Raw genomic sequence first — 16,340 nt, 5'->3', positions numbered from 1 at the left:
TATAGTGTTAGTCAAAAATTCTTTGTTTAAGCTTTTTGTCACAATTGGCTTTTGAGGCGCATTTTTCCTCGATCTTTCGCTATAGATAGAAACAGCTAGCAATCACTTGGTGCCAGGTTCGGACTATAAACCACGCCCCACGGAGTTTCTGGCTGGCACTATCCATGTGTGTGTCTTAATAGAACACAATTTCTCTCCTAGTGACCAATTTAGTGTCTGCAGTTAGTTTTTTTCGGAAGTCTGGTCACCTTATTTTCTTATGTCGTCGACGTAGTTGAGGAAGGAACTGTTGATGCTCCTAGGAGGCTCCAAGCAGGTGACGGCAGGAATAATTTCTGCGAAAACTCCCCAGCAGAAACTGCTTGCAGAGCAGTTCATTTAACTGGGAGCATACAGGCGTCACTATGCGGGTGTTCGATGGGAGACATCAAAAGACGAGGAAGCGAGAAAGGTCGGAGAGATAGCCGTTTACGTTTTAGCACACACCATCGATTCCATTGCCCGACGTCATAATAGAGCAATCATCAGCGTATGAGGTAATAGAAATTCCCTCTAGTGGTTGCAGGAGTTTTGAGATGTAGAAGTTAAACAGTAACGGGGAGAGAATACCACCTTGCGGAACCCTCGTTTAAATCTTCTCAGTTTTGAGTTTTTAGCTCGAAGTAGTACGGATGATTGACGACTGCTCAGATAGTTCATAGTCCACGTATTCAGTCCTGGTGCTCAGAGCATCCGAGAACCCTTTGCTAATTATCGAAAACCTCGACAGATATTTGTCGGATTTACTTAAAATTTCCAGAGAATATTTCTAGAATTTTACTTCAAGGATATGTAAAAATATGCTTGAAAATTCTGATTACCACTAACACCTTGAAGATATCATGAAAGGAACATAGCTGTTTTTGACATTATTATGTTCATAAATATATTAACGTCAAGTTGTTGGCTTTGTGCTAATCAAAGAAGCTTATATTATTAAACATATATTGATCATGGCCATGCTCGCTGTACTAAATATTTGATTTCACCTTGAAGATCTAATAGAGTAGACAAATGAAACTAAGTACATAGCACATTATTTCGCCAGAACACAGAAGTGAAGCTTTTATAACCAAAAGTAAAAATGAAAGAACACAGGATTTACAAATGGAATATTGTTTTATGTTCAAACTTATTTTTAATGTTTATAAATTTCAATCTCTGTTAATAGCTAAATATACATTCTGCAATAAAACTGGCTGATTTTAGAGACAAACAAAACATACAAAATAATCGGACAGTAAACACTTAACAAACAGTGCATTACAAGGTATTCATTCATTCTGTGGGACATTTTGGGCTATTTGTAATTGTATGTGCTACGCCGTTCTTGCGCGTGTGTGTGTGTGTGGGCTCAGTGACGAGATTTCTTCGATTTGTGTCCATGGTCTCGACTATCATCGCGCGACCGCTTGTGGCTACTGCTGCTGCTATGATGACTGCCCTTATCTTTGCTCCTGTCCTTGTGCGACGACGATGAGGAATGATGCTTGTCACGACTGCGATCATGATGTTTATCCTTGGAGCTGTTTTTGGGCAATTAAGAAAACAAAAAAGTGATCAATGCAATGCTAAGAAATAAACCGACAGTGTTGGGTGTTTAATAAATTATGAAATTTTGATGTTGTTAATCTTATAGACGCTTGAGAAAATCTTGCCAATTCGTAAAAAGTAAAAAAAATTTTWATTAGAAAAGAAATTTCAAGTTGTGTTTTGTTTAATTTGCATTTGTGGCGAATAACAAACCTATGCCCGCTCGAACTGGCATACTTGGCAGATTTTGAATGTGATGAGTTTGAAGTGGAGGCAGTACTTTTACTCTTTTTACTTTGTCGAAGTTGCACTTCACGATCTCTGCGACTGCAGTAAATTGATGTTAGCAAAATATAGAATTAAATATTTATAAGTACTTGAAAAAATTTATGAATATAGATTAGCTGAACAATAAGACATCAGTAAAAGGCAAAAATAATTCTATAATTTCAAATTAAGTAATTTAATAATTAACTTGATGCTTTTTTGAGGATAATTGGCGTTGTAACAACAGGACACATATTCGATTCTATATCTAAGCTGGGCCTATATTTCGATTACTCACCTATGTTTTGAACTTTTCGAGTGTTTCTTTGAATCAAAATGTTTGCCATTGGGTTTATCATCTGTATACTCCTGATTGCGGTCCTCCTCTGCAGCCTCACGCTCCAAATCTGACCAATCCTTACCCGACTCCTCATCAGAGCCAAGTTCTGCGAAACCAAGTTAATATTATTATATATTTCTTATTTGTAAATTTCTTCTTTTACCTTCACTATCATCGCTCTCATCCTCAGATGCCTCTGAATATTCTGAATCATCTTCATCTGACTCTTCGTCAGATTCGATATCAGTAGGCTCATACGCCTCATCCTCTTCAGATTCCTCTTCCTCATTTTCATCTTCACTACCCGAATCGGCGTCTAAGAACGTCCAACCGCCTTGCTCAAAAAATCCCTCCGGATCATCTGTGATCGTTTTCATAATCTTTGCCCAATTCAAAGACTGGATACCTTCCGAGTAGCGGATATCACACGAACTGTGAAAAAGATAAGATGTTTTAAAATTTGTACTCTTAGTAATTACAATATTTAAAGCTTACTTCAACCACTCCTTCACGTGATCTAGCAAATTCATTGGAATGGCATTTACCATAGCAACCTTTCTCTGGTAGTCTTTGAAAACGAAAATCATATCGAAATTTCGAAGATGAAACTGTACACGCTCGAAATGAACCAATTCGACATCATCGAGTGTTATAACGAATGGTGGCCACTCTGTCAGGTTCACCAAGCTGCCTGAAGTTGGCTGCAAAGTAACTGTACTGCGAAAAGGTGCACCAGGGAAACCCAATTCACGGAATGGCGTGTCGAACTCAACCTGTTGCTTGGTCATAGACTCGACTTTCTCGCAGAAACTCTTGAATGCCGTTTTCAATTTATGTCGCAATTCGCGCTCCGCCTGTTCAGCTGCTAGATCATCACGATCATGCATGTGCTGATGCTTGCCCAAATCGGTGGTGATCTCGCCAACCTCTGTATAGAATTGGACATCTACATGCTTCTTCTTGCCAAACATAATGGCGTGTTTAAGATGAAAATGCAACAAAATTATCATTTCACCATCACAGGGTTGGAAGAAAGCACTTTTAATGTTGTTATAGAGTATGTCAACTTTATCACCGCGCACAGAAACGTAGCGAAAGCCATTTGTGTGCGCCTCCAAACTACCAGTCATACGTTTGGTTACAATATTTGGACGTATGTATAGATCTTTCAGTTTAGGATTACCCTTATTCTGCGATAAAATCAGTGTATCTTGCTTGACGAGATCTTCTTTTTCACGTTCTTCGGCTTCGCGCGTCTTAAATCGTTTCTGAACTTCCTTAATAAGGCGGAAGGTATTGTTTAGATTTGCTGATGGTGCAGTTACTTCGCCGTGTTCTTTCACGTTAGAAGAACGATAGGTGCTGATGAAGAAGTAAATAAAATATTATCATATTATAAAAGCCAACTTGTTGAAACCTTATAACTTACACTTCCTTAAGGAATGTCGCCTCTGGTTGCGGGTATAGGCCGCCCTCATTGCGACCCATCGTTGCTCCCGGGTGAAAGAAATTGATACGTAGGTATGTGTACTCGCCCTCAACCGACTGGGAAATGTTTTTGATTGTGGAAATGTGGAAGGGAACTGGTATGCCAAAAATTGGTAGTATGACCGTTTCATACTTTTTGTCAACATATAATTTTAGTTCCTTTACTTCAGGTTCTCGCGGCATTTGACTGACAGATTTATAAGAGACGGTGTTCTTTCGCACTTTTTCGACTTCCTTAGATTCACCCTGCTTGGCCAAACGTTCTTTTGCTTTTTCATTCAGAAGTTGAGCTAACTCTTTTTGATGTTGCTTACGTTTTTCCTCCGTGTTAGTTTCCGTACGTAATTTATTTTCAAGTACAGCATTACGTTTGCTTCGACCAAGTATCTCCGAGCTTTTGTCTTCCTTAACCTCTTCTTTTTCATCACCATCTTCCTCTTCGCTATCATCTTTTATAAAAATTCCAATATTTTTTATCTTCTTCTTTGATGGTGTCATTATATTAGCCGGTGCAGTGTCTCCAACTAGCACAGTATCGCCAACGAATAGAGCGTATGTTTTGCCTTCCTTCTCAGAGGCTTCTGTATTGGTGAGGTTAGCTATACCAACGTTCACATTGAATACCATATTCTTCCGTACTTCAGCATGACATTTTGGTCCTATAACTATTGAGTTCTCACGAAACTCAATGCCCATGGCAAAACCAAAAGTTTTAGTAAAGTTGTCCTGTAATTTTGGCTTCTCTTTCTTTATATATTCCACTGTGGTATCGTATATTTCATTCAACTTGGCGCCAGGTTTTAAGAGTTTTAAAATTTCCTCTTGCACGTTAACAAGGAAATTGTAATTTTCTTGCATGGTATCGGTGGGGTTCACCAAAAAAGTACGTGATATATTTGAGCAATAAAATTTGTAACGCGCACCCAAGGAGCAAACAATAGCTCCAAAATGCAAATAATTTTTGTCACTTAGGGCCGAAAATTTCAAACTGTAAGACCCACCAGATTGAATGATGGGAGTATAACACATTTCTAATACCGAAGTATCTACACCAGAAACGTATTTCTTGTCGGTAAGTGCTGATTCAACACCTTCTGAGAGTTTAGAATGTTTTATTTTCTGTAAAATTAAAAATTAGATTATAATGAATACAATTATATAATATATTTGTTTGTACCTTATCAGAGTCAATAATATCCATGATTTCGTCTTTCAAATATTTGTTAAATATATCCACAGATACAAGTGATGCTTTTCGAATATTATTAATTTCAGATTCATCCTTTGTGCACATAATGTACGCTAATGGGGCACCAACGTCTATATTTTCAAAGCTCTCACTCTTTAGAGCAGCTTTCCAAGAATCACAAAATTCACTAGAAGCTAGATCTTTGGCGAATACTCCCAACGTTTTGCCTTTATTAGATGATTTCATCGCTTCTTTCAACTTATCGAAATTATCCTTATCTTTGTTATTCTAAAGTAGAATATTAATGATATTTTATTTCGTATAAATATTACACTTTTAGATGATCTTACCCTATCGCGCAGCAATAGTTTAATATCAGGAACACCATCCTCCTTACAATTTTCAATCTGCTTTAGAAATTCAATCTTTTTTTTACTTGCCAGAAAATATACTGAGTCTTTAGTAAAAATAGATATAGTATCGGTGAGTTCATAGCCCAACAGCCATATCTCCAGCGCCCGCGACTTGGAGTAAACTATATCTTCATCAACACCCACAACACACATAATGCAGTCCACTTTTTTCAATATATCATCATGTGCCAATGTTGGTTCCTGTTGTTAAAGGAATATATATTTTTAATTAATAATTCACATTTATAAGTATGTACATAAATACATCTACACATATTTCTGTGCCAAATTCACATGGTTTCGATTTTGCTCTTTATACTAACCCGCCATTCCGAATATAATCTTTTAATTCGGCGCAAAAACGTGTCTTTGTCTAAAACGTAATTAGACATTTTGCAGCTGCTGATCCTTCAGGCCAGTCACTGTATCAGCACGTTTGTTTAATAGAAGAAATGAATGTAAAATAAATTGATGATAAACAAAAGTGGTGAAATACACTTTCGCGAACTGCAAGTAAATTCACAAATTATCGCTAACAATTATCTATATATGTATTACTGATTTTAACACTATGCTCACTACAAAAATGAGGCTAAAATGCCGGTAATTTTATGCAAAAATTCCTCCAGACAACTCGCGTCTGCCAAAAATTGTTGAAAGGAAAACAGCAGCGTGAATAGAAAATTCGCCGCGAATAAAAGTTGCATGTAACTGCACTGAAAAGTAGTTTTTGAAATGTAGTTCCTAAAATTTTCAGGAAATTTTAGAAGAGATTATGTCCTTTATTGTTTTATATAGCTCTTTCCATAAGACATGTAGTCCGTTAATTAAAAATTTTGTAATATTGAGAAAAATTGTACAATTTGTAACATTGAAATGTACGTAATATTATTAGTATTTTGCTTCATTACAACCCTGACAAATCAGTCGTTTAAGGTGGCGAATTCACTGTGTTTTGTGCGAATATGTGAATTCGCGCCAAATTTCAACGACAAGTTGTTTTCGAAGGTGATAATTCTTTTAGCACACTGTTTTTCAAACTGCAACACCATTTATTTGAATAATTTTAAAGAATCGGTGGCTAAATGAAATTGGAAGAGCTTGAGCATGTAGGCAAACATCTGTATTTTGCATTCTGAGTGTGGGATGTGGATCCATTATATAAACCTATTGACAATCAAATTCTTTCAGGTTTATAGCTTGATTAATAAAGAAGTAACTCCAATTCTATGCCTTATAGCAAACCGACGTAATTTATATTAATAAGTACATATATATAGCATATAACATAGCTTACATTTGAAAAGTTCCACATTTATATATTTTAAGTAAATATATGCAGTGTGTTATCTTCAAATATGCGTAACCTCCGTTCCACACTGCATACCTTGCTTATTGGTACGAGCAGTCAAATACATTAACATCTCTAGCCAATTTTTGACGAGTGGCAACGCCGGAGGTAGTTCTCTTCGCCGAGCATTTTGTGGTTTTCGCCGCATAAAGACGCGTTCGCTGTTTCTGTTGCAGTTATTCATTTAACGAAAAAGTTTTAGCAACGCGGTAATAAACAAAAAGGAAAAGTTGTGGTTAATAGTTAATTTTATTAAAATATATTCAATAAGTGTGCTAATTATAGAATATTTGAAAATAAAATGCAGTCACATAGCAAAAAGAGGGTTTGCTATTACTACGACAGTAAGTAACTAAGAAATGTGTTCATTTGTTTGCTTAAGATTAATAAAAGTTACACTTAAAAGCTTATTGGATAACAGATTTAGAAAACTTATAGCGAATACATGTGAAATACAGCTTATGTTTTTGTCAAAAAAATATACAGTGAATAAAGCAAATTTTCTGTTTTGCGAAATTTTGTAAATCGCCGGTTTTATCTGGACTGTACCCTGGCGCTAATTTATCAGCGTACTTTGTATGAAACGACCATACTTTCGCTGTACATACGTATATGCGCTCCGCTACCGACTGCACGTATTCTCTCAACATTAGCCGGTCGTTCTTTGTAATACTGCGGTCGATTTAAAGATTGAAAAGTGTGCTCAGATATGCACTCGTTGACTTTCGTGTTATAGGTCGAAATTTACGAGTCAGTAATGTTTTTTGTATCTACATTCAAAAGTATTTAATATTACAGCTTGATTCTTAATTCAATTTGTTTCTTAACCATAACAATAAAATTGAGAGCAAACAAAAGTGATAAAATTAGATGGCTATATATTTTGAAAATTATACTAATGCAATTTCTATATGTTTTAGGTGATATCGGAAACTATTATTATGGGCAGGGCCATCCAATGAAACCCCATCGCATACGCATGACCCACAATCTGCTTCTGAACTATGGGCTCTATCGCAAAATGGAAATTTATGTGAGTACTAATCATAAATTTATGTTTAAAATATTTTACAAAATACCATTTTTATAACAGCGACCGCATAAAGCAACAGCCGATGAAATGACGAAATTTCATTCAGATGAATATGTACGATTTTTGCGCTCTATACGCCCCGACAACATGTCGGAATATAACAAACAAATGCAGCGATTCAATGTAGGCGAGGATTGTCCTGTATTTGATGGACTCTATGAATTTTGTCAATTATCTGCAGGTGGGTCGGTAGCTGCTGCAGTTAAGCTGAATAAACAAGCGTCGGAGATTTGTATTAACTGGGGCGGTGGTCTTCATCACGCCAAGAAATCTGAGGCTTCCGGCTTCTGCTATGTCAATGATATTGTGCTAGGTATTTTGGAACTTTTAAAATATCATCAGCGCGTATTATACATTGATATCGATGTACATCATGGCGATGGTGTTGAGGAGGCCTTTTACACCACCGATCGCGTGATGACGGTGAGCTTCCATAAATACGGTGAATATTTTCCTGGCACTGGTGACTTGCGAGATATCGGCGCAGGTAAAGGCAAATACTACGCAGTTAACATTCCACTGCGTGACGGCATGGATGACGAGGCGTACGAGTCGATATTTGTACCTATAATATCTAAGGTAATGGAAACCTTCCAACCGGCAGCTGTTGTCCTACAGTGCGGAGCTGATTCCTTAACAGGTGACCGTCTTGGCTGTTTCAACTTGACTGTTAAGGGTCACGGCAAGTGTGTGGAGTTTGTGAAAAAATATAATTTGCCTTTCCTTATGGTCGGAGGTGGAGGTTACACCATTCGTAATGTGTCAAGATGTTGGACGTATGAAACGTCAGTTGCACTCGGTGTTGAAATAGCTAACGAACTGCCGTACAACGATTACTTTGAATATTTCGGTCCTGATTTCAAATTGCATATTAGTCCGAGTAATATGACCAATCAAAATACATCAGAGTATTTAGAAAAGATCAAAAATAGGTAAAACGTATTAATTAATTTATTTTATGCACTTATTTTTTAAATTACTTGTTTTCAGACTCTTTGAAAACCTGCGTATGCTGCCGCATGCCCCTGGGGTACAAATCCAGAGTATACCAGAGGATGCTATAAATGATGAGTCTGAAGATGAAGACAAAGTGAACAAGGATGAACGAATAACTCAGAGCGACAAAGATAAGCGCATTGACCCTGACAATGAGTTCTCAGATTCAGAAGATGAAGGGGAGGGCGGTCGTCGTGACAATCGTTCATATAAAGGCCAACGCAAACGGCCACGTCTTGAAAAGGATGTCAAAACAACAACAGAAAATTCCGACAATAAAGATGATAAGGATAAAAGTAAAAATGCTTATTTATATTCACGCAAGGCAATTTTTTTATAAATCAACTTGTTTTTTTTTTACAGTGGACACAAATGAAGGCGAGGATACTCCTAAAGCTGAAGACTCGAAGAAAGAAAACAACATATGACGTGGCGGTCGCAATTGGTTATAGAAACCAATACAGCGGTCAACGAAATTTAAACCCAAGATCTTCTAACATCTTTAGCAACTTCTTCTTCCATTTACCCTTACAATATATGTGGCGGTAGTAATGTGTTCGGTGTGGTAGAAATTCGTTGCTCAGGGATAGTGGAATTGAAATAGATACGCTGCCGTCAAAAATTAATTTTAGTCACTTCGTACTTCTAGTAAGTTAGTTAAGTTTATGCACTATTAAAACATCTTACATGCCGAAGTATATTTACATGAAATACTTACACCAGCGTTCAATGAGGAGAAGAGATTTTTATTTAAATCTTTGTGACTAGATGACTTATTTTTGCTAGCTGCTTCGAAATTGATAACAGTAATTTACGCTTTTTCCTAACGTAAATGTTTGTATTTATATGTCATTGCTGTGTGTACACGTGGAATTACACCCGTTCTGTCACACTGTCACATTAAACTAACAAGAGTGTAAAATATATACTTTTTTGTATAAAATATAAGAATGCGACGTAAAAAAAAAACAACTACTTACATAGTCTGCATGTAACTTGAATTTTCTCAAGTCTAAAATCGTAAAAATAAACTGAGTGTTTTATAAGTGGATACAAACTATACTCATGACTTTCATCTTATGGTTGACAATTTTTCGATTGCTGTTGTGCCACTTTTCTACTAATTCAGCAAATATTTTTTGGTCCATAAGGCTTTTGCAATCCCACCAATGTTGATTGCTTACCAACGCTTAATGTGTCCGTGCGGCGCATAGATTCAACGAAAAGATTTTCGTTGCCAACCTGATAGGATATTGGTAAAAATGCCCTTTCTTGCAAGCTCATCGGCTTTACAGTTTCCGACAACTCCGCCGTGGCCAAACACCTAAACATGTTCTATAAGAAAGGAGCTTATTGCTATAGCTAGTGAGATCATGCACTCCTTGACATAACAGTAGTCTGGTAGTCTGAAACTGAGAGGTCCCGATAGAATTTACCCGACAAATACGCATTAGAACTGTATTGGGTTTGCTATAGTTTCGCAAAAACCAAATCACAAATTCTGTGGAGAGACCCAACGTTTCCTAATAACTCCTATAAGACATCTAATGTCTTCCTTACTTTGGACTTCTACTAGCTATCACTTTGAGAAACCCTTGAGTTAACTCGTAAACGGTATCTAGGAACCTTTAACCATGAGAGCAAATTCATCTGCATACGCTATCACCCGACAGCCTCGGCCATTATTGAGTTCTTTCAATAGGTAATTTACCACCAAGATTCTGAGTAAAGGAAACAGAACTAAATCTTACGGGTTGCTTCCATTGATCTTCCGTAGAGCACGTAGATTTTCCCAACTACGTCATGACAATTATTTTGCAGAGAAGACAATATACATTTGAGATGCTTGGGGTTCGATTCGACTTCAAATATCTCTATGTTGCCTCAATGCCGAAAAATGTGCCCACCGCATATCCCTTAAGCATGAGGGTTCCTCTAATTACGACACAACGCCAGACCAGTGCCTACGAATCTGCTTTGGTGTATTAATGTTAAGTCCCAAATATTATGTGTCTCGGTATACTGCCTACCGATCTTCAGAGTCTTCAACAAAAACGAGGATAAGCTAGTAAACCTGTATCTTTGGCAGAGAGAGGCACCGGAAACCTGAATTGTTTGAATGAATTTGACGGCGCTCGTCCAGAAGATGTAAAAAAGCTGTACCTCTGCCTGTTGAAAACTACTAAAAGTGCGATGATTAAAAAAATTCCTCAAGGATATTAAAATTTAAACCCGGTAACAGAATTAAACAATGGGCGCGTAGCTTCCAACATTTAGGTGAAAACCTATAACACGCCAACTTCTCATACATCACAATTTGATATTTCGTGGGATTATTTCAATTTACAGGGTAGAAATCAAGTACCAAAAATTATATCGGAATAAAAGTTTATGCACAGAGTGCCCTGAGAGCTGGGATCTTGCATCAAAAAATGGTCAAAAATCGGACCGTAATATTTGAAGTCAGCAGGTACAGAATATGTGGTACCTGGATATTGCAGTGCAGAAAATATAGCAGCCGTGGCTGAAAGTGTACACGAAGGCCACAGTCGATTCGGCGCCGTTCGCAGCAACTCAGGCTGACGTATGGTGCGACTTGCCGCATTTTACGTGGAGATCTTAAATTGAAAGCGTACAAGGTACAACTTATGCAAGAACTGAAGCCGCTTGACCTTCCCAAGTGTCATCGCTTCATTCTATGGGCTCTTGAAAAGTTCCAACAGCATTTTGTTTATTGATGAGGTAAATTTTTGGCTCAGCTGGTATGTAAACAAGCAAAATTGCCGCGAAGAGCAGCCTGAAGAGATTCCATTTCATCCAGAAAAACAACGTTTTGGTGTGGTTTGTGGACCGGTGTAACCGTATTTCTTCAAAAATGACGCCGGTATGAACGTGAAATGGCGACCAATATAGCGCCATGATTACCGACTATGTGATGTCGGATATTGAAGGTCGTCATCGCGGCGACATTTGGTTTTAACAAGTCGGCGTCACTTCCCACACATCGCATCAAGCAATGGATTTATTGAGAGAACACTTCGGTGAGTAGATAATTTCACGTTTTGGGCCGATCAATTGGCCACCAAGATATTTCCCTTTGGGAATATGTGAAGTCTAAAGTTTATGTGGACAATCCCGCTTTGATTCAGACATTGGAACAGAAAATCACGCCTGTCATTCGCCAGTTATCTTTCGAAATGCTCGAACAAGTCTTTGAAAATTGGACTCAACGGATGGACCATCTGAGACGTAGCCGCGGCCAACACTTGGAAAGATAATCCTCAAAAAATACATGCCAAACAATGTTCTTTCGAATGATAATAAAAACTCCCCAAAAAATTTTAAGTTTCTGTGTGTTTTTCTTTATAAAAGGTAGGGAACCTCGAAATGTATTATTCTTTATAACATATGTAGCTCTCATAATCTGTATACATATATGATTATTCTAACAGACTTTATATTGAATTGTGTGAGTTATCTTCATAAACTACAAGTTAACAAGTGTTAACTGAGTTGTTGGAAAACTTACCCCTCGTATCTTAAAAAAAAAAAGTAAAGTTGAACTTTTCAAAATCTTTCTTTAATATTACTCATCAATTTTTACTTACTGCACTAATTAATAACACTACGTACAACAAATTTGTATACATTTTTAGGTAAATTAACAGTAATAACAAATTTAATACTCTAGAAAATAAGAACATCTTTGGTCACCGAATGTTACGTCATGTCGCTTAAGTACATACCTGAAACTGTCAGTTTGTTTTCGAATAGATTAAATATACACATATCTACATTTATAGTTTAGGACTAGGTAAGGCTAACGTAACACCGCACTCAGTTGTGTGTCAAAACAACTAACCTTGCTCAGAGTACTCAAAACAGTCCAAGATTAGTCCAGCGATAAGACCGAAATGATGCTATTTCGATCTTTTGGCGGAAGATGAGGTCCGCCCAAATAACTGATTGGGTTCCAGAATTGTCGATGTGCGTCGTCTATAAAGGCGGGCTTAATTTGTAGACGGGGATTGGATTTTGTGCGGAAGGGTACCACTGGCACATTAGCAATTTCCATGGGAGCGCCAGCTGTTTCGTCATTGCCTGCAGGTAACAGTGTACTTGGGGCAGCAGCATTATCGGGCGTCGTCGCTGGTGTGGTTGGTGTTAGCATCGGACTCGCTTCATCATCACCATCAAAACTACTTGTGGCACTTGGCTTATCATTCTCATGCGCGCCATTTGTCTTTTTGTTCTGCTTTGGCAAACTGAAACTCACAGATGGCAGTAAACGTTTCTTTGGCTTAGGCGTTTTCATGCTGTAGGGCGGCGTCGATTGTGCGCGTTCGTGAGGCAAGGCCTCCGTTGGTGGCGCGTCAGGACTGGAGATGCTTGGTAAGTTGTCGCTGTCTTCTGGTGAATTGCTGCGGTGCTCTTGCGGTATCTGGGGGGTGTCGTGGAAAGCGGGTATAGGAAATTAACGTTGCTTTTGAAATTGAATTTTGAATTTTTTGTTTTGTTTTATATGAATGATAAATTTCGAAATTTACGGGAGTGCGTAAAGAAAAATGTGAAAAAAGAGAAAATTAAAAAATTGATTAAATAATGAAAATGCACAAACACCAACATTGCCAACAACAAAAAAAAGCGATATATGTGTTATATGTAACGTAAAATTAACGGAAAGTCTTTTGAAAATAAATACTTACCTTTGAATGTTTTTGTAATATAAGGGAATTAAGACATACGCAAGAATAATAAAAATATCTAAAAATTTAGAAGTATCTGCAAAAGTTAAGGCGTTTAATTAGCTATTTGGCCTTGTCGCTATATACTAGGCATGCATGTAAAAATTCCAATCGGACTGGTCAATTTAAACCGCACTTGCAAACTGCATCGTTAACATTTTTTTCCTAGATTGACACAAACTTTCTTCTTATGTTCGAGCAAAGTTTGATACCCATTTGTAACATTTCTGTGCTAGGAAGCTGTACTCATTTGGCCCTTTGGGCTCCCTCTGGGACCAACTCAGTACAATTGGTAGAAATACATATGTTTTTCAGCTCAGCTGCCTAAGTCTCTTTTTAAGTTATATTCTGTCTCATCCGGTTGAAGTCTGCGCATCCGCAAAAATAATGTTTCAGCATCTCATCATTCTCGGCTCATGCTCTGCATTCCGCTGAACCCACTTTTCAGCCTTTTTAAGGTAGGATCTTAATGCATTGGGATAACCCCTACAAATGGAGGATGGGGCATCAAACGACGTCATATTTTTTCCGCTTTTTTGATATTTCTCTTCAGTAATGTTTGTCACTTCCTCATGGAAAGATATACATACGATCCAACAATGAGTCGAAATTATTAAAATTTACTACCAAAATTCGGAGTCAGTGGCCTCAACTTTAAGAGCGCTACGTCCGACTTTTGCTCGTCGTAATCATCCCGTCAGATCAACAATTGAGCGTCTAGTGGAAAAATTTGAATTGGCAGGCGCAGCGCAAAATGTTCCCGTGCCAGCAAGACATAAAGGGCCCGTGGTGTCGAGAATATTGCTGCCGTTAGCGCATTAATTGAGGAAGACCCAAATCAGTCTCTCACACGTCGTTCTCCAGCGTTGGACATCTCTGTGACGTCATTGTGGCGAATTTTGCGAAAAGAACTTGGCCTGCATCCTTACAAAATCAAATCGACGTAAGAAGAAGTCGCTTGACCACCAGAATTATCGTATGTTCGGTAATTGGGCTGAGCAGCAACTTTAAAATGATAGGGGTTTTCATCGAAAAATCATCTTAGCGATGAGGCTCATTTCTGGCTGGAGCAATCCACACATACTCCATAAGTTCCCATTACATCCCGGAAAAATTACGGTTTGGTGCGGTTTATAGGCCGTACTTCTTCCGTGGTGATAAAGTGCGGCACGTTAGTGTGAATGGGAACCGCTACCGCTCAATGATAACCCAATATTTTTGGACCGAATTCGATGATATAGACTTGGACAATATGTGGTTCCACCAGTATGGTGACATAAGCCACACAACAAACACAACACAACAAAAGTGTGATGAACGTGTTATCTCACGAAATGCCCCAGTCAATTGGCCGCCTTGATCGTACGTATTGACGCCGTTAGACTATTTCCTGTGGGGCTATATCAAGCCAAAAAGCCAATGATCATTGATGAACTTCGTACGACTCGTGAAATTGCAGCAGTATCGGCCGATTGGAAACCGTCGAAAATTGGGTTCAGCGTCGGGCAAGCGTGCCCGTGGTGGCCATACAAAAGAAATCGAATCCCATTCCTAATGACATCGAATGTACTTTCAATGTTTTTGTTTATTTAAAAAAACTTTTGTAGCGCTCTTGGTGAAAAATTTTTTACTAATAATTTCCTATGAGCTTTTCATCACTACTACCCCAAAAATTTGTTGTGGTATGCTCTGTGTTGTTAGAATTCCCAGTTCTGAGGTGTTTCTTTAGGGTTCATTGCTTCAAAAAAACCCTTGAAAAAGTGAAGAAGCAGCATAGGAGAATTGTGTTCCCAGCTGTCCCAAGCAAGCAGACTCGTCTGCCTTTTTATTTCCTTTTATTCCTATATGAATAAGCACTCAGATGATATAACCGAGTTACCCACAACGAGATTACTATAGGAGAAACCCGCTCTGGTTCCTATTCCACCCTTTGATCCGTCGATGAATGTGTAGCTTACGCCATTGGAAGTGTCGATCAAAGAACATTCTTCTTCACTGGGGAATGAAAACGTTGTGTTTAATTCTTCAGCGGCCTCCTTTTCATAGTTATATTGCCAGTTTAGCCAAAGTTCCTTAACAAGGTTGAATTACACGCAGTGACGTTGAGTCTGGCTTCAATGGCCTAAAAGCATGAGTCGGTTCGGCGTAAGCATTGCATCATACTTCATTTGAATAGTTATGAGCCGGATGATAGCCTTTGTTGCAATAGTTTTCATTCCAGGTCTGTTGTGATCACTTTTCAGAACCGTCGATATCAGAACACTATAACATATAGTTGCCATACAAAGTTAGCGATCGGCGACATGGAAAGCTATTTTTATTTAATTCTATGTATGGAAGTTAACGGTTTTTTTAACGGTGTACCGATTTTAACGTTTTTTCCTGTTTCCCCTTACTTGCGAAATTTTAATTATTCTTTGTGAAAATAAAGTGAATCCTCCACAAAGCAAACGTTTGAGGTGCATTCGAACGTAAGAGAGTCGGGAGAATAGCAGTTAGCGCTGCGAAAAGACGCCATTTCACAGTCAATACAACAGATGTGACATGGCTGCAGTCAACAATGCACTTGTTACTGCAACAAGAGATTTACACATTTACATATGTACCATATATGTATGTATATGCATTGTAAAAAATGGCGTTAATGCGGATGCCATTATGTCTCTTGAGAATCACACAGCCTTTGCCTTTTGAAGGTCAGCTCACTACTTGCTCAGCTGCACGTTTCTTTTATTTCCAAAGACTTATATCGGGTGATTTTTTAAGAGCTTGATAACTTTTTWAAAAAAAAAAACGCATAAAATTTGCAAAATCTCATCGGTTCTTTATTTGAAACGTTAGATTGGTTCATGACATTTACTTTTTGAAGATAATTTCATTTAAATG

General features: G+C 37.9%; 3 protein-coding genes across 5 annotated transcripts in view; 1 reads left to right on the top strand and 2 right to left on the bottom strand.

Annotated features, from left to right (window-relative positions):
- Window positions 1-1,296: 1,296 nt before the first annotated feature.
- Window positions 1,297-5,927, bottom strand: LOC108972694 (FACT complex subunit spt16). Of its 2 annotated transcripts, XM_018939409.1 has the most exons (9): window positions 5,593-5,927; window positions 5,207-5,470; window positions 4,845-5,144; window positions 3,609-4,786; window positions 2,675-3,541; window positions 2,343-2,611; window positions 2,138-2,285; window positions 1,786-1,899; window positions 1,297-1,565 (listed from the first exon to the last, which is right to left on the bottom strand). In XM_018939409.1, exons 1-9 carry the CDS (start codon window positions 5,659-5,661, stop codon window positions 1,394-1,396), a joined length of 3,381 nt encoding a protein of 1,126 aa, XP_018794954.1. In that variant the 5' UTR covers window positions 5,662-5,927; the 3' UTR covers window positions 1,297-1,393. The 2 variants fall into 2 exon arrangements, with proteins under 2 accessions (XP_018794954.1, XP_018794955.1); XM_018939410.1 differs by lacking the exon at window positions 1,786-1,899 and having other exon boundaries at window positions 5,593-5,926.
- An 842-nt stretch (window positions 5,928-6,769) lies between these two features.
- LOC108972683 (histone deacetylase Rpd3) lies at window positions 6,770-9,771 on the top strand. The gene is made up of 5 exons (XM_018939388.1): window positions 6,770-6,964; window positions 7,541-7,653; window positions 7,714-8,645; window positions 8,704-9,005; window positions 9,073-9,771. Exons 1-5 carry the CDS (start codon window positions 6,922-6,924, stop codon window positions 9,135-9,137), a joined length of 1,455 nt encoding a protein of 484 aa, XP_018794933.1. The 5' UTR covers window positions 6,770-6,921; the 3' UTR covers window positions 9,138-9,771.
- Window positions 9,772-12,267: 2,496 nt separating this feature from the next.
- LOC108972692 overlaps window positions 12,268-16,340 on the bottom strand; it is a gene marked incomplete at its 5' end in the record, with an annotated part of 63,404 nt that continues 59,331 nt past the window's right edge. The window contains 1 exon segment of one of the 2 annotated variants that reach the window (XM_018939404.1): window positions 12,268-13,150. In XM_018939404.1, coding sequence (XP_018794949.1) covers window positions 12,602-13,150 — 549 coding nt within the window. 2 annotated transcript variants of the gene reach the window in all.

The sequence above is a fragment of the Bactrocera latifrons genome, unplaced genomic scaffold (genome assembly GCF_001853355.1).
Source record: "Bactrocera latifrons isolate USDA-ARS-PBARC rearing strain unplaced genomic scaffold, ASM185335v1 scaffold_416, whole genome shotgun sequence".
NCBI classification, from domain to species: domain Eukaryota; kingdom Metazoa; phylum Arthropoda; class Insecta; order Diptera; family Tephritidae; genus Bactrocera; species Bactrocera latifrons.
The sequence above is the reverse complement of the archived record's forward strand: the minus strand, read 5'-3'. Positions and strand labels throughout refer to the sequence as shown.